The sequence below is a fragment of the Xenopus tropicalis genome, chromosome 8, assembly GCF_000004195.4.
Source record: "Xenopus tropicalis strain Nigerian chromosome 8, UCB_Xtro_10.0, whole genome shotgun sequence".
In the NCBI taxonomy this organism is placed as follows: Eukaryota; Metazoa; Chordata; class Amphibia; order Anura; family Pipidae; genus Xenopus; species Xenopus tropicalis.
The window spans coordinates 25,080,320-25,107,178 of record NC_030684.2 but is presented as its reverse complement, the minus strand read 5'-3'; the positions used below and the strand labels follow the sequence as shown (position 1 = coordinate 25,107,178).

Sequence of the window (26,859 nt, the reverse complement as noted above, 5' to 3'; positions counted from 1 at the left end):
ACAATAAAAGGATAATCTATAAAAAAAAAATAGCGCAGATATATTTTTATGGCTGAGAGTAGAAACCAGTAGTTTATGCCAGTCTAGGACCAAGCAGGTCCATGCAGACCAAATGGGCATAAACTGGGTGGAAGGCTGCCAAACAGTGTCCAAGTTCAGGCCCAGGAAATAGGGGAATAGGGACAGGCAGGAAAGCCCCACATGCACTAAGGAAACTGCAGGGACAGAAGAGAACCAGGTGGGAGCAAGAGGCCATCTTTTTCCTGCTTCTTCTTTCTTCAATCCCCTGAGGCGATGGCATGTGCAGTAGAACAAAAACATGGCTTCTTTGTTGTAAGTGATTACGATAACTGGAGAGGCACCCACCAGTAATTAAACCTTTGCTTCTCCTTTAACCCATAAGAAGGAAGAATGCCCTTTATTCTGCCTGTTAACTGCAATGGAGGCAACCTATGTAAATATGTATAGCCTAGCCTACAAACCGTAAAGTTATCCAAATATTTTATTGGCTACAAACTTTGATGTGGTAAAGAAATACTTGCATCAAATAATCACATGAAAGATCCTCTACAGCAGCCTCCGAACAAGGGAACTGACACAAAGTGACATGAGACAGAAAATGACATTGTTTAAGGCTATGCTTAAATGAAAATAGTATTATTTTTTATTTTAAACACAATAATTCCCTTTCATTAATTTAAACTTCTGGATCCCCTGTTACAATGTGATTAGTTTATATTTCACCCCCCACAAACATACAGCAGCAGTTCTGCACTTATACATTTCCTCAATAGATGGCACCAAAGCTTGTGCTCCCACCCGCAGTTTTTAATCCCTGTGCATGTCATGTCACATCTCCCGAAGATCTGACACTAGGTAGGAGAGGTAATTTCCATCCAGAATCTCTTCAATGTCTCCATGTTTTACCAGCCAGCACTTGGCCACGTGTACTTGGGCAGTAGAATCCTTCACAGTTTTTTCAACCAATGTAGTTGGTGCTGTTTGTTTATTTCGAATCACAGTTCCTGATAGGGTCAAATCATGGCTCAGCTTCTGATTGGTTACTTCCATGTGGCAATTCTGAAACTGTCCTGAAAAAGAGTATCACAAGTCTAAGTATAATAATACCACTAAAGTGTGAATATCAAAGACATATATGATGCTGATATGCCTTAAAAATATTTTATTTTTACTTGTTCAAGCAGAGTCAGTCAAAGGATTTTGATGTTGCAACTGTGATGGGCCCCCAGACAGCAGTCCCAATGGGCCCTGGAACCCCAGTCTAACCCTGCTAAAAAAACAGGTAGCTTGCTTCCGCTTTCCCCAACCCAAAAGGTCCTTGTATGGGGATGCCCACTGACCTGGGGCAGTGTGACTGGCCATAAATTCCCAAACTGTTAGGCAGAATGGTCAAAATTAACCAAAGTGCTCAACCAAATCTGAGCATGAATGGCAAGCTTTAGATGTAAGATGGCAAACAATACAGTGCCTAGAACTCCCTGCAGGACTAGCATTGTTAACGTTGCGCTTTCCTACATTAAGTATATAATTTTTTCCAATTATTTACTGACCTAAAAGACCACCAGAGCTAGAGGATAAACCTTCTGCATTCACAATGTAGAAGCCCAGATGATCAAGCTGAAGGTATGAGGGGTGTTGATAATGATGGAAAATAATCAGTAGCTCCACATTACGCCCAATCCATATAGTGACATTGGTTGATGGTACCACTCTGATAGCCAGGCTGGGCTTCTGGAGAAATACTGGAAGGCTGATGGCAAACGTTTGCTGTTTTTCTCCAGTAAGGGTCAAGTTCTGAAGTGAAATGCTGACGACATATTTGGAACGCGGCCGGTCAATAACCACAGTGATGACATCAAGGTAGGTACGAATCCTGCTCTCAAAGCCAACTTTTAGTGGAGCCTTCATCAAATGTCCATTCACTGTGATACCTGCATAGAATGACAGTTTATAGTATAATGTTTAATTCTGTATAAAATGCACCTAGAACATGCAGTCCAAAATAAGTTGGACTGTGTATGTGCCTAATAATGTATATGACCACGTTGGAATAAGTAGCATTGCTCCAAAATCTTAGAGACCCTTGTAAAAGTTAAAGGGGTTGTTCACCTTTGAGTTAACTTTTAATATGATGAAGAGAGTAATATACTGAGATAAACTGCTATTGGTCTTCATTGTTCATTGTTTGTAGTTTTTTAATTATTTAAATTTTTGTTCAGCAGCTCTCCAGATTTCAGTTTCAGCAGCTATCTGGTTGCTAGGGTCCAAATTACCTAAGAAACCAGGGAGTGATTTGAATGTGAGACTGGTATATGAACTGGAGAAGACCTGAATAGAAAAATAAGTTAGAAATAGTAACAATAACAGTAAAACTGAGCAATAATTTTTATGCTGCTGGGGTCAGTGACCCCCAGTTGAAAGCTACAAAGAGTTAGAACCCCCCCTTTAAGATTCCAAGTGTTTTATTCATTATTCTTTACAAATGATTGACCATCTTGTAAACACAATGTGCTTTGACTGTGTGGAAGCACTGGTAGGTCCACTTGTCAAAGCACAGAACTGCTTATAAGAGGCTCATTCATTTGGAAAGAACTCATCCAAAAATGAAAGAAAAAGAACATTAGCAGGAGGAGGGCCTACATAACCATGTGCAGAGGACGAGCAGCTGGGACCATGGTGGAATGGTGGTGAATGTCAGCAGGAGCTATTGGAGCCCCAGGCCCATTATCTGTACCAAGGCCTCTATACCTCTATAGCTTCCTATGTGGTTCTTATCCATGTATTTTTTCTTTGGAAATGGGGATAATCTGAAACAATTCCTGGGGTTCTACCAGAACATCTTATATAGTTAATATTATACCCTCTATTGTAAAAAGAAGGATATTATAAATCACCAAGGAGTTCCATAGGCATATAGAGCAGTGGCATAACTTGGTCGCACTGGGCCCCCCTACAGAAAAATCTTTTGAGAGGGCCAGGCGCGACCAGTCCCTCCTCCTCCACCCCCTCTCCTGTCAGCTCTGACCGTGCCACACCTCCTGGCTCGACTGCACCATTATATATTTAAGTTAGGGGAGTGGCCGGCGAGGGGGGACTAAGTATATTTATCATGCTGTGTAAAAAGTGGAGTAAAGCATCACCGGTAATGTTGCTTATAGCAGCCAATCAGATGCTTTGCTTTGATTTTGTAACTGTTGAAATCTAATTGCTGATTGGTTGCCCTGGGCAACATCACTGGTAATGCTTCACTTTTTACACAGCATGATAAATATACCCCAAAGGTACAGCAGACCCAGTAGTCCGGGCCCCCTTGCGATGGCGTGATCTGCTGTATATATAGTTACATCACTGATACAAGGCCCATAGCTGAGTGCTCTTTCAGGTCACGGAACCCTATGAGTATTTTTCTATAATGTAAATATATAAAGTTATACATATATACATTAGAAAAAATGCACCTACATAACTCCTGGTGGTGTATTAATTGTAGTCCTTACACATCAACTGACACCTTGCATTACAATTATTGGTCTATGAACTATTACAAACAGCGTGCGTGTGTATGATCTTAAATGCCAAACAACTAAATCACAAGTAAGCCAAGGAAGACAATGGGATCAATCCAGGCAGCAAAGAATATACATGCATATTGAGTATTTTCCCTTTTTGAGGCTACCGGCCCTTTAATAAACAAAGAAAAAAATGAAAGAAGCCGTTTATCAATGCTGTACCTGCAATAGGATCAGAGAGAAGTCTCAAGATATCCCCTGGTCGTCCATCTAACGTAAAGCATAGCTTCTCTTGGGATTCTGGAAAGTTCACTACAAAGTGGGGGTCTCCGTCCACTGGAAAAAAAGGAAGAGTAAATAAAGTTTAGCAAGGGCTCTTAGACATTAAACAATGAAATAATCTTTCATATGGTTGAATATTTGTATATAATGAAATAGTTACTCACCCGAGGACATGAAGGTCTGAAGCCCAGGAGCACCCAATAAGTTTGCTTAAAGAAACAGGAAACAAAACAATATGCATTGTATACAAGGTACACACACTAAGGCTAATATAGACATACAAGCTGAAGTGTAAAGGACTAAAACACCTAGAACTGGTTGCATAGACCTATACAGGGGGCTAAAGGCAGTACTGGGCCAACACCTAATGCCCCTATGGTATACCCCTACACTGCTCACACCTTGCCCCCCAACCCTTATCAGACCTGCTTCCCTTGCCTCCTTGACAATTTGAGATTTGGGTGCTTATTTGTGCCCTGGGTACCCCTGGAACTAAAGCAGGGTGACTGTTACCCCAAAGTTTCTATATATCTGTAACCTTGTTGTGAGCTAAGGGGACCCAGCCTGAAGGTCAGTTAGGGTGAGATTTGGGGTGAGTGTCTATTTGTGCCCTGGGTACCCCTGGAACTATAGCAGGGTGACTGTTACACAATTGTTACTATATATCTGTAACCTTGTTATGAGCTAAGGGGGCCCAGCCTGAAGGCCAGTTAGGGTGAGATTTGGGGTGAGTGCTTATTTGTGCCCTGGGTACCCCTGGAACTATAGCAGGGTGACTGTTACACAATTGTTACTATATATCTGTAACCTTGTTTTGAGCCCAAGCACAATTAGAGATTTGGGGCTAGTGTTTAGTCACAAGCCACTTAGTAAAAATGAGTTGTGAGGTAGGAATGCTAAACAACGGGTAAGAAAACCAAACCAATGCAACTTTGAAATGCTTAATTTTACCAAAACTGTATCCCTAACTAGGGGTTTAGTATAGAATGTGAAATTATGGAACACTTCTATTCTAATGATCAACTGAAAAGGTGACATGAATAGAAAAAGCTGATTTTGCTCCTTATGGCAGCACATTTGAATCATTGTTGAAGTTAGGTTTCACATGGGCAACACGTGATGGATATTTGTCCTTTTTTAACCTCATTTACTATTTCACTAAATGTCATCGTAGTGACACAGCAGGCCTAGCTACTTACCACCACCAAAGACAAATTCAGTATCTTCAGAATAGAAATCTGCAAAATAATCACAGCTGTAATGTGTCAGACCTACTTATTTGCATTTAAAGGGTCAAAACCTAACTTTTAACTTATCAACACATTACTAATGGCTGTTAAAGAAATCAAGGAGAACCTACAGCTTCTAGCCTCTCTGAACAAAAACAAGACAATGTATTTAATAGGGATTCACCGAAACCCCGAACCGAGGAAGGGTGTAAAATTGAAAACTGAAATTTGACCTATTTAAGATATATTGAAATTACTCATTAATTAGGGCCTTGGGCCCTCTGCACACCTGGGCCCCCTGCAGCCAGATGGCCTGTTTCCTCTGTAGTTACACTCCTGTTGAGTATGGTACAAGATGATTAGCTCCTTGTGATTTACAGAAAGCAGCCAATATCAATAAACTTGCCAGGGCACCAATAGCAGAATTTCAATGACAAGTCTGCAGTGACGGACATCCCTTTGCACTTGTGTGACTTTATACTGAAAGGGGCTGCATTGTGTCCATCATAGAGGGTCATTAATAAATTGTGCTCAGTCAAAGTCCGTCAGGGGGGAAGATGACCCTTTTCTAGTTAGTTAGTTATCTTATCACTAGTAAAGCCACGGAATCTACCTGTCCCTCAGTGGCACAGGGGAACTTAGGGTCACTTGTAAATTCAGGGACATGTCTAAAAAAATCCAGCTAGAAGGACTGCATTGAATACAGTTAAATGTAAATGCAATGCAATGTGCATTTATTAGATGCGTCCCTCAATTTTCAAGTGATCTGGTCACCATACAGTGGCATAACAATGTAATATACAGCAGACCATGCAATCGTGAAGGGGCCAGAGGACAGGACCACACAGACCACGGCATCTGCTGTATAGTAGTTTCTCTCCTAAACCCCATTCCTACCTTAAACTTTGCTGATGATGCAAACTAGCAGTGGCCAGGTGGGGAGTGGACAAAAAAGAGTTTGCTGTCTGGAGGGAGTGTGTCAGGTGGAATTTGCCCAGAAAAATCTCAGATGGGAAAGTTACACTTCAAATTTTTTTATCTTGTAAAAACAGATACTGTATATACTCGAGTATAAGCCTAGTTTTTCAGCACCCAAAATGTGCTCAAAACTCGGCTTATACTTGAGTCGGGTGCCATGGGTCCCCCCAAACTAGCACCCTCTGTCATTTGTGTGCAAATTAGGCCACCCGCAACCAGACCCTCCAGTGCCCTGGCCCGCTTCCCAAATTTATCTTCATCTACCATCCTCACCTGTCCCATTCTGCACTAGACTCTTAAGGTATCATTATTGATAAAACAATTGTTTTTGTTGATCCTCCACTTACAGAGCTAGTTTACAGTTTTTACTTGAAATAAGTATTTAAAAACCTATACCCCACTGATGCCTCATTTAATGTAATTTTATTGGTGTTTATTTTGATGAAACTTAGCACTAGCTGCTGCATTTCCCACCCTAGGCTTATACTTGAATCAATAAGTTTTTCCAGTTTTCTTAGGTAAAATTAGGTACCTCGGCTTATATTCGGATCGGCTTATACTCGAGTATATACGGTACTTAAAAAAAAGGAGGTCATTTCGTTTTACCCTTGTGCAAAAACAAGAGCACAAAGTGCAAACATTGTGCTCCTTATTACCCATTTAAAAAGCACTTCCACTACTACTACTACTACTAAAGTAGAAATCTAACACTGAGATCAGAGTGCAGCGGCAGTGGGCAACAAGGCAGTCCTGCCTACACAACTCCCCCTGGATACAGCACTGCACTGTGTTTTGGAGAGCAGAGACCTGCTGCAGTTTGTCTATGTACTGGGCAGGGAACACAATGCATAAAACACTGTGCAAGATGTCTTGGAAAAGGACCATTTAATAGTGATGATTGTAAGGTAACAAAGTGCAAAAGAAAGTGTACTTACCTTCAGAAAAATCAAGGATTCCTGCACATTTAAGAAAAAAAAAAAAGGTGTTAATGCTGAAAATGGTTATGAGAAACTGTGACTGAGTGACAGGAATAGGAGTGGTGACCTGATAAAAACCTTCATCCTACCTGTCACGTCTGCCTTTTTTAAAAAGCTGTAAATTGGAGGTGGGTTAAGCGACTCCACATACATTTGATTTGCATATGTTTCTTGATGCAGTTCAGTGCTGTCAGGAAGGACGAGGAACCTCAGAAAGGTGGGGTCCACAGGAAACATTTTCGGCAATTGTGGAATTGTGGTTGCTTGTGCCCCCCAGCCATGCTCAGTTGAAGACAGGCTAGTGCCAACAGTCAATGCAGCTGACAGTAACTCTGATGGAGCTTCGGTTGTTGGCACACTAGTGGAAATAGGGGTACCTACTGATAATACAGGAGAAGCTTTCTCTGTCATAGGTCTAATTGTTCCTACAGGAACTTCGGTGTGTGAATGCAGGGTGGCAACAGGGTGCGAGGGCACGTGTTGGGAATCTGGGGAGGCAGTGAGGACTGCATTTGTAGTCATAGGCACTGTTGACTGTTTCTGAAGGGTGGGATTATTTGTTACTAAACTAGAAGTTACACTTTGGTGACTTTTGGCTCTGTTGACTTGAAAAGCTGTTGTTACTCTGGGGGAAGTCTGTGTAGAGTTGCTTGTGGTGCTGGTTACTCTGGGGGAAGTCTGTGTAGAGATGCTGGTTGCTGCTACTGTTCCTATTGTGGTTGTCTTTGTTGATAAAGTTGATTTTATACCTCTGGATGTAGTCTTTGACATCCAAGGGACAGAAGTCATTTTGGTCTTCAAAGTTGTTTTTGTCGCTGTGGTGGTACTACTGAAAAAGGAAGCAGACACAGGGGGGGCAGAAGTGGTTGTCGGTAAAGGTGTAGCGGAATGGGTAGTCTTTTTATTTTCTTCATCTTCTGGTTTGACTATAATCAAGGAAGTAACAGGGGTCACAAAGTTGTACTTAAGAGAGAGGTTGGTCGCTTTCTCAGTGAGAAGCCGCCGTGCTACTGTATCATTTGCTTTGATCCTAGCCTCCAGTAAGTCCTTGACAGTGAAATAGGCCCAAAGTCGTTGGACAAACCACTGGATCTGTTCCACATTAGTAGAGCACCCAAAGTTGGGCTCTGTGCTATTGTTTTCCATTGAGATGTCATTTTCCATGCTCAGCTTCTGTTTCTGGTTATGAGCAGTCAATCGAACTTTAAGGTCTTTGGTTCCAGGCTTCAGCTTCCCAGTCACTACAAGTTCTGAACCCTCAAAGTAGTTAGGGAAGAGTGTCTGTGTCACGTTCTGTGCACTCTCTTCAAGGTAGTTCAGCTCAATATCAAACAGAAGAGGGCTGGCAATCTCATCGTAAAAGCCCTTTAGCTGCAATGTGGCATCAGAATATTCATAAATGCGCCTTGCTATGCCGCGGTTTTCCAGAGACAGCCTCCTCATGAGATTATAGTCTGCATCTTCACCAAATGCCAGACAAAAGAGAGAAATTGTGCCTCCCATGGCCTTTTGGGCATTGCTAAGGATGCGGCTGGTGGCCAAGACACCGGACGTAGCTTCTCCATCTGTAAGGAAGATGATAAGAGGGATCTTCTTTGTGCTTGTTTCTTTCTCTGGTTTATGGGATGTTTGGTTGAAAATGGAAGCAGCAGCCATAAGTGCAGCATTAATATCAGTCCCTAAGAAGAATAATTCAAGAATATGTTGTTCTCTTTAAAAAAAACTTCACAGCATAAAAACAGTAGGTACAGTTATTACTAAATCTCCAAACTCTCAAGTGCATTACCTAATCTCAAAACTCTCAAGTTCTCTAGGGCAGCGCTGTCCAACTTCTGTGGTACTGAGGGCCGGAATTTTTCTGGCCAACACGGTAGAGGGCCGATAATGGAAGCCAGTTTGACCACTCCACCTTTTTAAACCCCACCCACTTAAAACAACACCCATGTTATCACAAGAGCTTTTAAGACTATACCCACATTAATGGTGGTAGTGCAGCAAAACCCCAAATGGTTGGTGCTCACTGTAGGGATATCACCCTTCATTCATATGTGAAAAAATTAAATTATGCCATATTAAGACACAACCTTAAATCCATATGCCTCCTCTTCCCCTGTGGATAGCACAGCAACCCCCAGCACATAATTACACCTCTTAGGGACCATATAATGACTATTTTCAAATGCTGTCAAACTCCCAGAACAAACCCCTGCCAGGTTCACCTCCCACGGGCAGCATAGAGCAGGCAGAGTATGGCACACAGAGGCAGCATAGGGCAGGTAGAGTAAGGCACACACAGGCAGGGTAGGGCAGGCAGAGTATGGGACACACAGGCAGCATAGAGCAGGCAGAGTATGGCACATACTCTGCCTGCCCTACCCTGCCTGTGTGCCATACTCTGCTTGCCCTACCCTGCCTATGTGTGCCATACTCTCTGTGCACTATGCTGCCTGTGTATATGGAACACACAGACAGCATACACAATGCTGTCACTGCTTCTACAGTCTGAGGTGTGAACAGGGAAACAATGTGGGTGATTACAGCCTGAGGTGTGAACAATGCAGGGGGTAAACAATGTAAGGATTAAAAGGTGTGAACAGTACAGGAGATTACATATTTAAACAATACAGGGGGATTACAGCCTGAATATGAGGTGTGAACCTTGCAGGGGACCATTTAATCTCAATACTGATACCATTTAAAGCTTCCACAAAGGTAAACCATCAAAGCAGCCAGACAGGTGGGGGGGGCACACAGAGGGGGGCCACCAGTTGGACAGCTCTTGCTCTAGGGGATACATTCAGTCCTGCCCCCCTTTTGCTGTTCTCTAGCAACCTGGGTATAGCCCTGCAAACAACCCTGTTGTTACCAGGATCACAATGTAGGGACCTATAGGGTTAACAATCCCTATATCTTTAAATCCATCCACATCCTTATTTCACTGGGCAGAAGCCCATGTATCTAGTTTTTCTGTTTACATATTTTATATTAATGCCCCCTAGGTTATGACCATTCCCTGCCACAATCTAACATAGTGTTTGCAAAGGGGTTGGTCTTCCTTTTTGGCCCTCAACAGTTGATCTGTGTGGATGTGTTCCAGGAAGCCTGGGATCCACACAGCCCAGCAGTGTTCAGCCCTAAGGGAAACCATCACCCTTAAAGACGTCTGGGAACAGGGACTCATTTTTCTAGTCAGTTTTATTTAGAAAGAACAGCTTTCTGGCTCCTACCAGGAGAGCTTGCTGCCTTATTGAAGGGACTGCAGTTTTCCCTACATCTGCTTTGTGAATACATATTGCTTTTTCCCTGTGGATCGATTCTCTTTGACAATAAAACCAGTTTGTTTGAGTTTGCTGCAAGAACCTTCTGGCTTCCTTTTATTTACATATTTTGCACACACAACAGTTATATGCTGAAGCTATCATGTGACACATTGTTCAACTTCAAAGCCTGAGAACCCTCTGAAGGTACATGAAAAAGGGGCAACTCACATCCGTCTGCTTCGATCTTATTCACATAGTCCTTTGCGCTCTTTTTGTTCTGAGCTGTTGCCGGAATAGATTGGCCTGGCCTCCACACATGCACAACATCAGAAAATGTGATGATATTGAAGGAGTCATCTCGGTGCAGATCATTTAGGATAACGTGCATAGCACTTTTAGTCTGTTGAAATGGAGGGTTTGCAGAGGATTATGCATGATCCTACTCATTGTTATTAATATCATTTTATTACCTATTAGCTTACTTATGGTATATATTTCATGTATTTAACTGGGCTGCATTCCCAAGAACTGTCCTCGGACTGCTTATGGTGAGAGGCAATTATGGGGCAAAAGCCCTGATGAACCCGTGGCTCTGTTGCTTTTGTAACTGGCTGCCTACTAACAGTACAGTAATTAAAATAGATTCTTTGCAAAGTTCTAAGCTAGTTAATTACAGGCTCATGAAGGATTACCGTGTGCTGGAAATAAAAGTTAAAAGGAATGTAAAGGTCTCAGACATTTATGTTATGTGGGGCCCAGTAGGTTTTGTTACTCCCCTGGAGACAATGCTTATAATCAGATCCTGTATTGCACACAGAGTTCCTTCTATGTCCTCTGTGGAATGATTGTGCCGTTTCTGCTTTAAAAATTCCACATACAACACTCACTGATACTGTGTTTGGGAACAGTCAAAGGGGCTGAAGGGAGTAAGAGATTTCATAGCTAGCTAAATAATTAATTAGGAAATAAATGGGTAGCATGTTTAGTTCAATCTCAATTACTGCACCATGTGGGACATATTTAGAAAACTTTGCCACACTCTTTGTGCCCTAAACCGACATCTTGCAGATTGCAAATGCCACCCTAAGATTTTCCTCTGGATGCAAATTGCAGCTGCACCTTTACTGTACATTCTGTGTTGCCATGCAGAGCAGTTATAAGGGCAAAATAATGTTGAAGTTAGGCAACTTCATCTTAAAAAAGTTAAAGAACTAACATGATTAAAGCGGCCTGCTGATTGGATGCCATCAGGGTTGGACTGGCCCACCAGTATAAAGGGAAATTCCAGGGGGCCCAGACCTTGTTGGGCCCTGTCACCTGGCTATAAGCCAGCCACCGCTAGCCACACTGCTCCCTGCTCTGCTGTGCTACTTACTGTTAAGGGCTCTGGCACACGGGGAGACTAGTCGCCCGTGACAAATCTCCCCGAAATGCCATCCCACTGGCGAGAATGTAAATCGCCGGTGGGAAGGCATACGCAGCGCCGCAATTTCCCTGACATTGCGAAGTTGCCTTGAGAGGAAACTTCTGCCAGTGGGATGGTATTTCGGGGAGATTAGTTACCCGCGACAAGGGAGATTTGTTGCATGCGTCTAGTCTCCCCTTGTGCCAGAGCCCTAAAAGTTAAAGATGCATTACTATTACTTTGAAGAGCATGCACTCACTAAGTAAATCTTCAGGTAGAATTCTTGATTAAAAAGTAACTTTATTGGAGTACCCCATGCAGACTGCTAGCCTGCAAGAGGCTCTGCTTGTGCTTCCAAAACTTGCTCTCAAGTTTGGGCACCTACTTTAAGGCCACTGAGGGCAACATCAAAAGGGGTAATGAGCAACTTGTTGCTCCTGTGACACTGGTTGGGAATAACTGCTTTACACAGTGGAATGCATGGGCATCTTTAATTTTTAACAGTGAAGTAAGTAGCACAGCAGAGTGGGAATGGTGGTTGCTGGGAGCGCAGTGAGAGCAGGGAGCAGTGGTGGCTGGGTGCTGGGCCTTTAGGCCAACTCTGAATGCCATGGGTTAATTCACAGCAGTATTTCTTTACTTTCACTCTCAGACCAGTGCAACAGTAAAAATCTACTAATTGCCTAGGTAAGGATAAAGATCTGGAATCTACCCCCCAAGAGATGCTGCATGATGTGTATCTGGTAAACCTTTGTCATATTTACCTTACATATTGCCAGGACCCATTTGCCTAATGGGCCTAGTGATAAAAACACCAGTGGCTGGCTACATAAACCAGTTTTTAGTTGATAGTAGTCCCCCTACTTAAAATCCACAGCCTAACTGAGATTTCCCAAAACCCCAGCCATACAGTGGCATAACTAGATGTAGCTCAGCCCCCCAGCAACTTGAATTTAGGGCCCCAACAAATTTGTAATTTGACATATATTGAAACTGCTTGTTAATTAGGGACTCACTGGACCCTCTACACTCCTGGCCCCCCCTGCAACCACAAGGTCTGCTTCCTCTCTAGTTACACCTATGCCACCCAATATCTGCGTGTGGCACCTCAAGTGGTTCCAAAAATGTGGGGCTGTCTCTTTAGTGGAGCTCAAGACAGTAACCGGAGTAAGGTGGCCATACACAGGCAGATTTAAGCTGTGGATTTGGCAGCTTATCTGTCCATGCATGGAGCCCTCTAACAGGCCTACCGACTGACATCTAAATAAAAATCTGGCAAATGCCGATTGGGCAGATTTGATTTTTCCATCGGATTATAAACTGCATTGGGTCATTAATGTGGTCTTTATTGTGATCTGATTGTTTGGCCCAAGGAGGGCATATGGGGGGAAAGAGGCACTTGTTTGGTGACCTTACAATGTACAGACAGCTATAGCTGTGGCTATCAGTAAATAAAAGCCATCATCTGGTTTGGCACCTGAGTATGCACTTTTAGCGGCCCCATAAAACATTTTCACAGCTCAGCGCACTTATACACTTCAGATTAAGGGGTCAGACCTTCTAGGAGTCCATGAATCTGTTGTAAATCAGAGAGTGCAGAAGGAATATGACACATTTATAAGGAATTCCATAAAGGTCATATTGTATTCTACAAATTAATATCACATTCCATGGTACTTTTCCCACCATACAGGCATGTGTCAACTGAAGGACTCATCAGATTAATGATTCAAATCTAGACCACACTCTGTGGGTCTATAACCCCTGGGTATCACCTCCACACACAGACACACGCACTGCACAAACATGTCTATCAGAAGTCATGCTAGAATGAACTCACCACAACAGCAGTTTCATATTAAGAAAAGAATTGTCAGCAAGGACAGTGAGAAATACACAATTGCTGTTTTTTCCCCATAAAGCAGCATTTGTTTCCCAGAATTCCAGTGTTGTGTTTGCAAGGGGTAGTTGTACCTGATGCAATTACGGCCAAAGTGTCAAAATTAACACAACTGAGCTTGCACTTTGTTGCAAATTGGGATGCAAGTGTAATGTGCCCTTTGACACATGTCAATTCACTAAAGTGCGTTAAAACAAGCGCTATTTATAGCATGCGTTAAAAATTTTATCGCGTCTAATTTTTTGCGTCTTAACACACGATTCACTAAAAGGATATTTGCGTTAATTTAGATGCGATGCTGCTTGCATTATTTAAGTCGCGAAGACTATTTTCGTGCGGTATTCGACGCAACGCCCGCTAATTAACGCAGCGCGCTACTTGTCGCGCACTCTAATTAACGCACGTGTGCTACTTACCGCTCGCACGCCATATTAGCCATACATAGCATTATGTTCATAAAACTACTTTTTTTGAAAATGACCATTTCCCTGCAAACTGGAGGCTGCATCACTCTAGCCTCTTTTCTATAATTACCGCCTGCCCCAAGTAGGTGTTGATTTTCGCATAGACTAATGTGATATTTAGCGCGTCTAAGTGTTTGTGAATCATGCATTAGTATTATTTCTGTGCGAGAACTAACGCAGTGCGGTTGCGTGCTATTTAATTGCACGCGATATGCGACTTAACGCATGTGATAACCAGGGCCGCCATCAGAAATCACGGGGCCCCTCACAACAACATTTTCTGGGCCCCCCTCCCACCAGTACAAAGGACTCACAGACATGAGACATTGGTAGCCAGCAGGGCCCCCCTAATACATGGTAGCCAGCAGTGCCCCCCTCTAGTACATTGGTAGCAAGCAGGGCCCCCCTAATACATGGTAGACAACAGCCCCCCCCCAGTACATTAGTAGCCAGCAGTGCCCCCCCAGTACATTGGTAGCAAGCACGGCCCCCCCTAGTACATTGGTAGTCAGCAGTGCCCCCCCAGTACATTGGTAGCCAGCAGTGCCCCCCCTAGTACATTGGTAGCCAGCAGTGCCCCCCCTAGTACATTGGTAGCCAGCAGTGCCCCCCCTAGTACATTGGTAGCCAGCAGTGCCCCCCCCGTACATTGGTAGCCAGCAGTGCCCCCCCTAGTACATTGGTAGCCAGCAGTGCCCCCCCTAGTACATTGGTAGCCAGCAGGGCCCCCCCTAGTACATTGGTAGCCAGCAGGGCCCCCCCTAGTACATTGGTAGCCAGCAGGGCCCCCATAATGCATTGGTAGCCAGCAGGCCCCCCCCCAGTACATTGGTAGCCAGCAGGCCCCCCCCCCAGTACATTGGTAGCCAGCAGTTTCCCCCCAGTACATTGGTAGCCAGCAGTGCCCCCCCAGTACATTGGTAGCCAGCAGGGCCCCCCTAATGCATTGGTAGCCAGCAGTGCCCCCCCCAGTATATTGGTAGCCAGCAGTGCCCCCCTAGTACATTGGTAGCCAGCAGGGCCCCCCTAATGCATTGGTAGCCAGCAGTGCCCCCCCCAGTACATTGGTAGCCAGCAGTGCCCCCCCCAGTACATTGGTAGCCAGCAGGGCCCCCCTAATGCATTGGTAGCCAGCAGTGCCCCCCCCAGTACATTGGTAGCCAGCAGTGCCCCCCCCAGTACATTGGTAGCCAGCAGGGCCCCCCTAATGCATTGGTAGCCAGCAGGGCCCCCCCCAGTACATTGGTAGCCAGCACAGCCCTTGCGTCTAGTTCGGCAGCGGCGGCATCTTCAGCGGCGGCATCTTCAGCGGCGGCGAGGTCCTTCCCTGCCGACACCTCTTCACTTCTGAGTGCCGGCAGAACACAGGCCCTTTTATAAGGTTGCGCCCCGTGCGTACTGACGTGCATGTACGCACGGGGCGCGACCAATTGGATCACCCGCTGACCACCAATGACAGGGCCCGGAACTGATTAAAGGGGGCCCGAGCTACTAAGAAAACTTTAGCACGGCCGGGCCCCCTTTTAAAGTTAAAATCGGCCGGGCCCGGGACGACTGTACCCCCTGTGCCCCCCTGTGGCGGCCCTGGTGATAACACATTAGTGAATTGCGCATTTTTTTGCGGGTCAATTTTAACGCAAAAAAGCATGTGATAATGCTTATCGCACTTTAGTGAATCAACCCTATGGTGCTGGAGCTACGGCCTGGTTCAGAGGTGGCAGTAAGCGCCAGGGTTACTATGCATTAATAGGTGCCACGGTGCTCAATTCAGACCAGGAAGGCAGCAGTTGCAAGCATGACAATATGGGAGTGCAAGGAGCACATTTTGACACAAGTACCTTTAATGAACGGGGTTTTACACACAACTGAAGCAAGCAAAACTTGCACAAATGCAACTGCGCTTGAAGCTGTAAATGAGCCCTATAGTAAGATAAGGTGGCAACAGTAAGGCTTTACAGGAGTCATTTACTATGTGCTGGGCATTGATCAAAATACAGAAAGATTAGGGAAAAAAAAAAAGATGAAAAGCGCGCTGGGGTTGGTACATAGTTGTACCCATCCTGCCAACTAACTTGGGTTGCCAGATAGACAGATAGACAAATTAGAAAGTTCCAAGTGGGACAAAAGGTTCAGCAGAGCCCTGTCCTTGTGCCTGAGAGTGATGCACTGTGATGCACTTGCACTGGATTTTTTATCCATCTTGAGATGCAGAGTGCAGCAATGCCCCAGATACAAGTGCTGTGTAAACGAGCACATAAATCTCTGCTGCCCAGTCTGGTTTTGGCAAAGTACAGCTCCAAGAAAAACAACCAAGACCACAGCACCTTAAGAATACATAGTAGCATACAAAACTGGCATGCAAAGATAACACAGCATGATAAAAGATACCTGTTTTATTTTGGTGCCAAACATTGAGCCACTAACGTCGATGACAAAGATGACATCTTTCTGGATCGGCGGCAGGCCTCGCGGAGCAAAGTAGTGCACAAAATATCCATTGTAAATCTGGGTAATTGAACTGGTAAAGGTTTAGTACATACAGACCATTTCCAAGTGACTTATTGTTACGTAATGGTATGATACATATGTACCAACATGCTTTAGGATTTTGACAGTGCTCAGATCTGGGGTATAAGGAAGTGCAAGAAGATTTGATGAGGCTCAGAGACATGCCAGTTTTGTTCAGAGATAATTTATTTATTTTTATATCCAGATTCATATGCAGAGCTGTACCCCAGCCCAAGCATGCCCAGATTTGGTCAGGAGGTTTGTCCATACAACCTGACAATCTGGATATTTTGGTATATGTACATGGCTGGTAGGTTTAAAGGACCTTCCTTTAGGATCCCCTATCCACTCAAATACGAGTGATGTCACAAATGAAAAATATTATGGTTGTGGGACTGGTAATTCCAGTGAAAGGTTGTTTCAGACTGATCTACAGAATATTATACTTAACATGCACCATATTCCCTTTTCTCATTCCTATAAAGGTATAACTTACTATGGATATGGACCATACCAATTCTACAGAATTGATTGATAGTGATGAGCAAATCTGTCCCGTTTCGTTTCGCTATAAAATTTGCGAAACGGCGAAAAATCAGTGAAACGTATTTGTTGCTTGACTTTTTTGTCACCCGTGTCTTTTTTTGTCGCCCACGTCTTATTTTTGTCACCCGTGTCTTTTTTTGACACGACCGCACCCATTTTTTAATGCAACCTCGACTTTTTTTGATGCACGACAAATTTTTCTGCTGCAAATTTTAATGGAAGATGGCAAAATGCGGAAATTCACTGAGAATCCATGCCTGGCGAAAAAATTCGCTCATCATTATTGACTGACCCTGTTAACTGGAAACAGCCATTTTTCTTGACCTAAGGCATTCTTTATATAGAGCAATAGAACATGAACAGCTTTGGAAGCTCCCTAGTGGCCCTTATAGTTTTGTAAGAATCTCTTATCTTGTTAATGATTTACTCTTTTCTCCTACACTCAGAAAATTAGGCCCATGCCATATGCATTTGGCCATAACAAAATCCCTACTTTTAGCAACTTGGTAATTCTACTAGGACATATAAATTACTTAACAAGTCCAGTTGCTTTAAATTTATTTATACTAGATAGGACATATAAAGCAGCCATATTGCACAGTCTAACCTGGACATCCCCAGCAAGGTCCTTCAGTGAGACATCATACTGGAGTACAAAATCTGCCGTAACTCCCGGGCGGGAGTGAGCAGCCTGCTCTGTGGGAGTTGGCGTATATGTGACCCGAGCGCAGTAGGTTCCCTTCTCTACCTGAGTAGATGGAGGCATCTTGCTCTCCCCTGTAAAAAAGCAATAGATGGTGTCTCAGCCACCAAAGCACTGCTACAGAAGCAACATAAGCACATAAGCTATATGGCACACAAGTAATATTTCAGATGCATTACCCATAAGTCAACTTTATTTAAAAAAAAAAGAAAAAAGAAAAGAAACTTTTCTTTCCCAGTAGAAATAACCTGAAAAGGGGTGGTTCACGTTTAAGTTAGAGTTTAGTATGTCATATAATAGCCAATTCAAACAAGTTTTCAATTGGTCTTCATTTTTTTATAGTGTTTTTTAATTATTTGCCTTCTTCTTCTGACTCTTTCCAACTTTCAAATGGGGGTCACTGACCCAAGCAGCCAGTGACCGCCATTTGGGAGATAGCTCTTATTACAAGTTGATCCAGGGACTGGTTCGATTGCCATCTTGGAGTCAGGAAGGAATTTTTTCCCCTCTGTGGCAAATTAGAGAGGCTTCAGATGGGTTTTTTGCCTTCCTCTGGATCAACTAGAAGTTAGACAGGTTATATATAGGCATTATGGTTGAACGTGATGGACGTATGTCTTTTTTCAACCCAACTTACTATGTTACTATGTTACTAAATACATTGCTCTGTGAGGCTACAATTTTATTGTTATCATTTCTTTTATCATTTACTTTTTTTTCTATTCAGGCCCTCTCCTATTCATATAACAGTCTCTCATTCAAACCACTCCCAGGTTGCTAAGGTAATTTGAACCCTAGCAGTCAGATAACTGCTGAAATTCCAAAATGGAGAGCTGCTGGACAAAAAGTAAAATAATAAAAAAAACACAAAAAAATTATAAAAAAAAAAAAAAATTAAGACCAATTGCAAATAGTCTTAGAATATTATGTCTATGAAGATTCTCATTTATCCAGGTCATGATATACAGTATCTAGTAGAATTAAGTCTAAAACAACTGGACTTTTCAGAGTTTTTCTTGAAAACGTTTCACCACTCATCCGAGTGGCTTCTTCAGTTCAAATGACTGGTAGGGAATTCCCCGGTATTTAAACTCTTGATGGTAGTACAGTCACAGACATCCAATCACAATGGTTCCATTGAACTTGTTCAGTTAGGTGTTAGCTGAAACTGGCAGGTGTGAGAAGGTATGATCCAATCACAATGGTACCAAGATTCTCATTGATGAAGGTGTTAATCCTTCAATGGAACCATTGTGATTGGATGTCTGTGACTCTACTACCATCAAGAGTTTAAATACCGGGGAATTCCCTACCAGTCATTTGAACTGAAGAAGCCACTCGGATGAGTGGTGAAAAGTTTTCAAGAAAAACTCAGAAAAGTCCAGTTGTTTTAGACTTAATTCTTAGACTATTACTCTCTACATCATACTTAAAGTTAAAAAAAAGTGAACAAACTGTTTAATCTTTATGTGAGGCAGCAGGGTGGGGGGGTCACCTTTTAAGAAATATCTGAAATATCCCCCATGTGGTATAAACTTTAATAACAAGTTATTTACAGCTGAACTCCGTTGCCCTTTAAATAGGATTCAACACCTTTTTTTTTTCTAAAAAAAACCCATAAAAATGGGTGTGTATTTCCTAGGGAATGCTTGATATTTAGTGGTACAGCCATGCCCAACTTACTAAGTAGCTCTGGAATTTTTGTTGCGCTATTTTTCCCCTATGGAAGTGAACACCAAGATGAATTCCTTCATGCTCACTAGTGAGCCTGGTCAGGAATCAGGTGGTTTGAATGACATTCCAGAGGTTTTTAAAAAATGTCTTAGCATTCCTATAAGAGTGATACCATTACCTTATATTTGTTATCCTTCAAAACATATGTACCTGACCTCAGGCCAGTGGCCTCATGATTATCCAACAAGTGTCACATGAGAAAAAATAGGCTAAGTTACTCTTTATGTGAAATCCTGACTAATATTTACTATAGTGGTGACAGATTGGAAAAGAAAGTTTGGCTAAAGCAGAAGAAACGTGAGCACACTCTGTTGTTACCTTGACAAGGAAGACCAAAACATTGGAATAACAAATAAACTTAATTTCTCTTTCACCAAACAGTCCTGTGAGTACCCTGCTTTCTATGACATTCTATATTTACTCCTTTGCAGTTTGCACACAGGCACTCTCTCCAATAAGTAAGTGCAGCTAGTTTAATATATATATATTATAGTCCAACTGGGGTGTTTCCCACAGAAAGGCTATTATAGTTTATATATCACCAAAGCTGCTGTGTAGCCATGGGGGCAGCCATTCAAAGGAGAAAAGGCACAGGTTACATAGCAGATAACAAATAACCTCTGTAGAATACAATGGTGTTTTATCTGTTATAAGCTATGTAACCTGTGCCTTTTCTCCTTTTTTCCAGCTTGAATGGCTGCCCACATGGCTACACATCAGCTTGTTTATACAAACTATAGTAGCGTTTCTGTAGCAAACACACAACTTTTACCACTGCAGGGTAACAGTACATTATATTTTATTTACTTTAAAACACTTTTTATTTTATTTTTTGGTGTTACTGTTTCTTTAAGTAAAACTTAATTTGCACAGTATCCTTTTAAAGGAACAGTAACACCAAAAAATGAAAGTGTATAAGAGTAACTAAAATATTATGTGCTGTTGCCCTGCACTGGTAAAAGATGTGTGTTTACTTCAGAAAGTCTACTATAATTTATATAAATAAGATGCTATGTAGCCATGGAGGCAGCCATTCAAAGGAGAAAAGGCACAGGCACATAGCAGATAACAGATAAAACACTATTGTATTCTACAGAACTTATCTGTTATCTGCTATGTAACCTGTGCCTTTTCTCCTTTTTTCCAGCTTAAATGGCTGCCCCCGTGGCTACACAGCAGCTTATTATATAAATTATAGTAGTGTTACTGTAGCAAACACGCCAGTTTTACCAGTGCAGGGCAACAGTGCATTATATTTTTATTACTTTAAAGCTCTTTCATTTTTTGGTGTTACTGTTCCTTTAACATATAGCTTATTTAGCTCAGTGGGTACATTTACCTCGCACACTGTTGGTCATCAGGCGGCTGGTGCGCAGAGGCAGCACTCTCACATACTCAATACCCGTTCGCTCAGAGATGGTAATCTCCACGCTAAGGTTCTGTACAACCTGCCAAGAGGGCACACTCACAGCATACTCATACTTCCCCAGGTGCCTACGCAGCAGCTCTTCGTAAGTCAGCTCAAAGGTAATTTCCTCTCCGGCTTCCACATTCACCGAAACTCGGAACTTCACAGTCTCTCTGTCTCTGTGGATACCCAACAAAAATCACATCTATAAACATGACTCTAGAAAGGGAGCTCTGCAGAAGTACAAATGGAGTTGTGTCAATGACCAACTGGCCAGCACTGTACGTGTATATTGTATATGTCATAAGACATAGCAGAAATGGGAACAAGGAGAGCAACAATAAAGGGGTAACCTGAATTTAAATACAAAATACAATGAGGGCCCAAAGCACAATACTGTCTCACATGCACCCTGCCACATGATTTCTAAGTATGAGATTACTTACCAGTGTCCCCAAAGGGCTTGCCCGCTGCAGTCATTTTAAGAGGGGACCTGGGACCCATGAAAGCAGTGTGTACATGTACAATATGGGCCATATAATAACATGGTTGCAAACTTTTCCCAGTCCAGTAACTAATACTGGACTGGTTAATATTGTCACCTGACTGATGGAAAATTGCACTTTTTCTATGTAATAATTTCAAGCTAACTTTTAATGTTATACAATGGTTGACTCTTAGCACCTTAGCAGTCTTTATTTTGTATAGTTTTTAAATTATTTGCCTTCTGACTCTTTACAGCTTTTAAATGGGGGTCATTGACCCCAACAGCCAAAAAAACATTGCTCTGTGAGGCTGCAATTGTATTGTTACTTTTTATTACTTATTTATCTATTTGGGCCCTCTCCTACTCATTTGTTAGTCTCTTATCTAAACTATTGCCTGGTTACTAGGGTAATTTAGACCCTAGTAACTTGATAGCTGCTGAAATTCCAAACTGCAGAGCTACTGAAGAAAACGCTAAATAATTAAAAAACCACAAATAACAATAAAGAGCTGGAACTAGGTGTAGGGAGAAGAGGCACCTGCCTAGGGCGCACAAGTGAGGAGGCGCTAGGCAAGTAGCTCTGTACAAACCCCTAGTCCGGGATCTCTTACCAGGCCCGGAAACTGTGCGCCTTGTGCGCCGCGCAGCGCCCTTCGCGTGTTTGTGCTTTTGTTCGTGCACGTGCGGGGGGGGGGTTGGGGAGGGGGAAGTAATTTCACTACTAATATCCTCATACTTTATGACAGACAGGGTCTACATCATTTTTTCGTAATACACAAGAGCCATGAATATCTTGTACAGAATAGAAAAATAGTGTACCCACTATTGTAAAACGGTGTCTAGAGACCATTAGGTAGAATCATATTTGCCTACTATGACGTAACCCAACAGCCTGCACTGTAGCACATTAGGACCAAATGCTTCTCCACGAGTTGATGGTAATAACTGCATCCTCACCTGGTGCCCACATGGGCTGCCGTCTTGCCCTGCTTCCTGGCTTCATCGTACATCTTTTTGGCTTGATGCTTCTCCTTCACGTCAGCCACATATGTCTTTCCATTAACTGTCCTGCAAGCAATCAGAAAGCTGGAATTAGTTTAGAGCAGCAATCCACTGACCTTGTGCTCTTTATCTGTTACTGAATTATGTAGGGGCCCATAGGGTTAATGTGCCCCTGTGGCTTTAAACCCTACCTTTCCTTTTCTCCTTTTCACTGGACAAGGACTGATGTAACTATTTGGTAATAACATATACTGTATTATTGGCCCAAGGCCAGACCACCTACCACACTTTAATATAGTGTTAGGAAAGGGGTGGTTCTTTCTTCCTGGCCTGCAGAATCTGAGTCGATGTCTCCCGGAAGCCTGGGACCCACACGGCCCAGAAGATTAGGCCCTAAGGGACAAATACCCTTAGAAATGTGAGACAGTCAGACTCATATAGTAAGAGCAGTTTCTGGCTCTGACTAGGAATTTAGAGGATTATTCTCCTTTACAGGCTCTGCAGCCTTATTGTAGGGACCACAGTTAAGACACAGGTATCAGGCTAGTGCTTATCCCTCAACCACTGATGGTTGTTTGGGATCCAGTCCAATAAGGCGACATCCTAAGGACAAAAGACTATTTCCCAATACTATCCACAGTGGTGCAGAACTGTTCCATATCTATTGTACCATCTATTGAGTCTGCCTTGCTTTAACACCTCATTTGCTGTGAGTATAATTGCTGAACCCTGCTATACCATCTTTGTGTGCATAAATAAACCAGTTGTTAATTAGTTCATCAAGAGCTTCTGGTGTCCATTTGCTTATTTACTGTGTTTTACACTTACACGTTCCAGTGGGAGGTGTAGTTACATTACACCCTCCATATAGTAACTTCCCCTTAGCGAAGGCCCATCCTGCTGAAGAGGAGTCCAGTGCACCCTATGCTCTACCCATAGCTGGAATTAGTCTTTTTATCCAAAAAAGGGTTACAATTATAACTCCCAGCATTCTGTTCCTTGTTAGGGTTGCCATATAGCTCAGGGGCATTTCTAGACCTAATGCCAAATAAGGTGGCTTTCGGGCTGCTTTGCGAATTTCTCAACTTGCCCCATGGTAGCATTGCCCCTGACCCAGCTGGTATTTAACCAACCTAGCTGGCAAATTGTTAGCAGGCCATTGCTGGTTTTACAAATTTACTGGCAATATATCTGCCAGTAAATTTGTAAGGCTAGCAACCCTACATATAAGGGTGAAGACGCACAGAGCTACTAGTAGCAGGTACTTTTTCACAGCTACTAATCTCCAGAAAATCCCCTGCCTTAGACAATACTGAGAATTACCTCTGCTAAAACACACGTAGAGACAATTAGCAGTAAATCATCAGCATTGTCTATTTTATTAGCCATTACAAGTAACTGCTATTAGTAGCTCTGTGTGTCTTTACCCTAAATCCCTCCTATCCCTGATCAGCCCCTTTTAAATAGACACCTGTCACCCAGACATAAAAAGCTTATAATAAAAGTCCTTTCTGATTATATATATGAAACCCAAATTCTTTTTTTTAATAAAAACCTTCATACCTGTTATAAAGGCATTTAAAAATCTCAGCTCTCAATCATATATTATATATATTTATATAGTGTAAATAAAGTTTATTTTGCTTGACTAACACAATAGAAAAGGATGTGGAATTACTTCTTAGGGTGCCAGGTCTCTTTAAAGAAATGTAGGAGCTACCAGCATACAGTAAATATTGGTTCCCTAAATAAAGTACAGTTTGATTTACCTATGAATGTGGAATTCCTCATAGGATGCCAATATTATATTGGACTGCACTCCGGCCATAGAATCTGGTGCAAATGTAACTGTTTATTGGGGCAATGCTGCCATGAAGCGAGTTGAGACTCACCTCAGCCAGTGCCCCTCAAGTTACCAGGGGGGCAAAAAAGCTGCTCCTATTTTTAAAATTTTGGCCTTTCTAGTGCAGAGAGTTGCACTAGCAATACAGCTCCTCCAACAATGAAAATATAAGCGCAGAGGGGCCTTAGCAGGCTGAAACGCCCCTGACTGAGATTTATGGAGTCCATATATATTGTTGTATTCAGGTTGGCTTGCAGTTTGTCTTCCAGGAGAACCAAAAAAAGGAGGAGGGTAAGATTCAAAACTGACTTCTATGACAGAAATGTAGATCAAGGCAGTGCTCTGAAAGATGGGTGTCTTTTTGAGTGTAAAAGTGGCCATACATCTGAAGATCCACTTGTTTGGAGTGGCTGCCATATGTGCAGATGTTTGCCTGATATGGACACCTATGTGTTGGTCCATATCAGGCTGATCCGACTGATTGGCCAGAGATAGGATCATAATGGAGGCCAATGCAACCCAAGTGAGATTTTCAAAACTGTCCAATAGATATCTGGTTAATTTTTTATCCAAATATCAGTTGGCCAGTGTGAAGGGGCTGGATTGGCAACCTTAATCTATCAGTGTATGGGCAGTTTAACCCACAGACAGAGTGTCAGTGTCACTTTAAGACATCCCTAACAGTGTCTCTTGACTCTTTCAGAGAGAAGATAATTAATTTTGATGTGACATTTCCACGACTGGTGCTTAACTATAAATATCTGGCCGATCAGTACACACAACTGGCCATGTTCCTCTCTGAGAGGCTTTAAACTTCTAACAGCACAGGCAATGCGAACCAGCTGTCCTGTAGATTTCTCTGAAATAACTGTTAATATCCCTGTACAATCTTTTATGAAATGACCATAATAAATATCACAGTACAAACCAACATAATGTAAGCATGGGAGAGGAAATGATTGGCACATTAAAAGCACAGATGGGACACATCTCTGCTGAGATCATTATAGACATATTGAGGCTCTCTCAGAACCCCTTTTGTACCCGTGTGTGGAATAGACGAGCCCTGTTTGGGATCTGCATGGTGTGAGTACATGTGTTCAACATCTGGTTCCAAGTATATGCTGCTAGGGTTGTGCAAGATTGCTCAACAGAGCTGCGTGCCTTGCTCAAGGGCTCAAGGTCCGGCTTCGGAGTTGGGATTAATTTCTTTTATAAACATGTGCTGGTCAGAATCTGGATCTCTGATGCAGGTTATATTATATGAAGTTTGTACATAATAATGATGGTTCTCGAAAATCTCCCAGAAGCATCAAGCATATTTCTCCCCCCATAACAGCAGCAAATTACTGTGTTGGCATGTGAAATAACGCATTGGTTTTGTTCATAATTATGCCCCTAACAGAGAAAGAGACCACTGAGATTCTGGGGGAGGGGATTGGGGTTACAGGGGAAGACAGGAGAAGGGCAAATTGTGGCTACTCAGAGAGGAGAGAAGTCTCTTTGTGAACGGTACTGGTACAGTGTAGATCTAGGACTATTGTTAGCTTATACAGGTTATACAGAAACCTGTTATTGAGAAAGCTCCACATTACAGAAAGGCCATCTCTGATAGATGCAAATAATTCTAATTGTTAGAAAAGATTTCTTTTTTCTCTGTAATAATAAAACATTACCTTCTACTTGATTCCAGCTAAGATATAACTAATCCTTATTAGAGGCAAAACAATCCTATCGGGTTCATTAATGTTTAAATGAATTAGTAGTAGACTTAAGGTATGAAGATCCAAATTATGGAAATATCTCTTATCTGGAAAATCCCAGGTCATAAACATTCTGGATTACAGGTCTCTTACCTGTACTGAAAAAGGCGGTTTGCCATATTGTTGCACAATGGGAAAAATATTTACACCAGCACACCCTTACCTCCTCCAGAGAATTACTACTTGGTGCACAGCCTAGAGAGTCGGCACTCTCCACACAGTCCGGTCAAAATATTTCAGCCAGCACATCAAGTAAAGTGCAAGCGAAGGGGTACGCCCCTGAAACGTTGCATTTTGAATAAACACGAAGGGGCTAAGCCCTGCTTGCACTTTACTTGTTGTGCTGGCTGAAATATTTTGCCATATTGTTGCACCAACAGTATTGAGGTAGCTATAGATTGTTTCTTCTCTACTGTGATCGATTCCCCTAATTTTGCTCAGTCTCTGAAATTGATTTAGTAGTGGTACTTGATGTATACTGAACTTTTGTTTTTGGTCAGATATGGTCTTTTGGAAAGAGCAAATAAATAGTGAAGATGAAGATTTGATGGTGCTGAATGATAGAAAGATATCAGTCAAATTATTTTTATGGCAGCCAAATCATTGTGTAGGTTTGTAGCTGACTAGAAAGATGGGGGCACTGATAGGTCATTGTAGCTAATGGTGCAAAGAATGGGAATTGTATTCAGCCACATTCAAGGATGCACTATTTCCACAATCAGGGTCAGACTGGGCCGGTGAGACACCAGGAAAAAACCCAGTGGACCCCGTGACCCAGACCCGATCCCTACCTCTCACTCCTTAGTTGCACCCCTGGGCCACTCGCCCCCCCCCCCCCCT

The 26,859-nt window shown here is 42.6% G+C and overlaps 1 protein-coding gene across 2 annotated transcripts in view; it reads right to left on the bottom strand.

Moving 5' to 3' along the window:
* Positions 1-479: 479 nt before the first annotated feature.
* itih6 (inter-alpha-trypsin inhibitor heavy chain family member 6) overlaps positions 480-26,859 on the bottom strand; it is a 43,676-nt gene continuing 17,296 nt past the window's right edge. For both annotated transcript variants that reach the window (XM_031891861.1, XM_031891862.1), the window contains 12 exons: positions 22,369-22,479; positions 20,856-21,103; positions 17,687-17,856; positions 16,414-16,530; positions 10,485-10,656; positions 7,086-8,675; positions 6,955-6,975; positions 5,012-5,050; positions 3,977-4,021; positions 3,753-3,866; positions 1,572-1,952; positions 480-1,091 (listed from right to left, as the gene is read on the bottom strand). In XM_031891861.1, the coding sequence (XP_031747721.1) occupies positions 850-1,091; positions 1,572-1,952; positions 3,753-3,866; positions 3,977-4,021; positions 5,012-5,050; positions 6,955-6,975; positions 7,086-8,675; positions 10,485-10,656; positions 16,414-16,530; positions 17,687-17,856; positions 20,856-21,103; positions 22,369-22,479 (3,250 nt within the window). In that variant the 3' untranslated portion in view covers positions 480-849. The remainder of the gene's footprint in view (positions 1,092-1,571; positions 1,953-3,752; positions 3,867-3,976; positions 4,022-5,011; positions 5,051-6,954; positions 6,976-7,085; positions 8,676-10,484; positions 10,657-16,413; positions 16,531-17,686; positions 17,857-20,855; positions 21,104-22,368; positions 22,480-26,859) is intronic.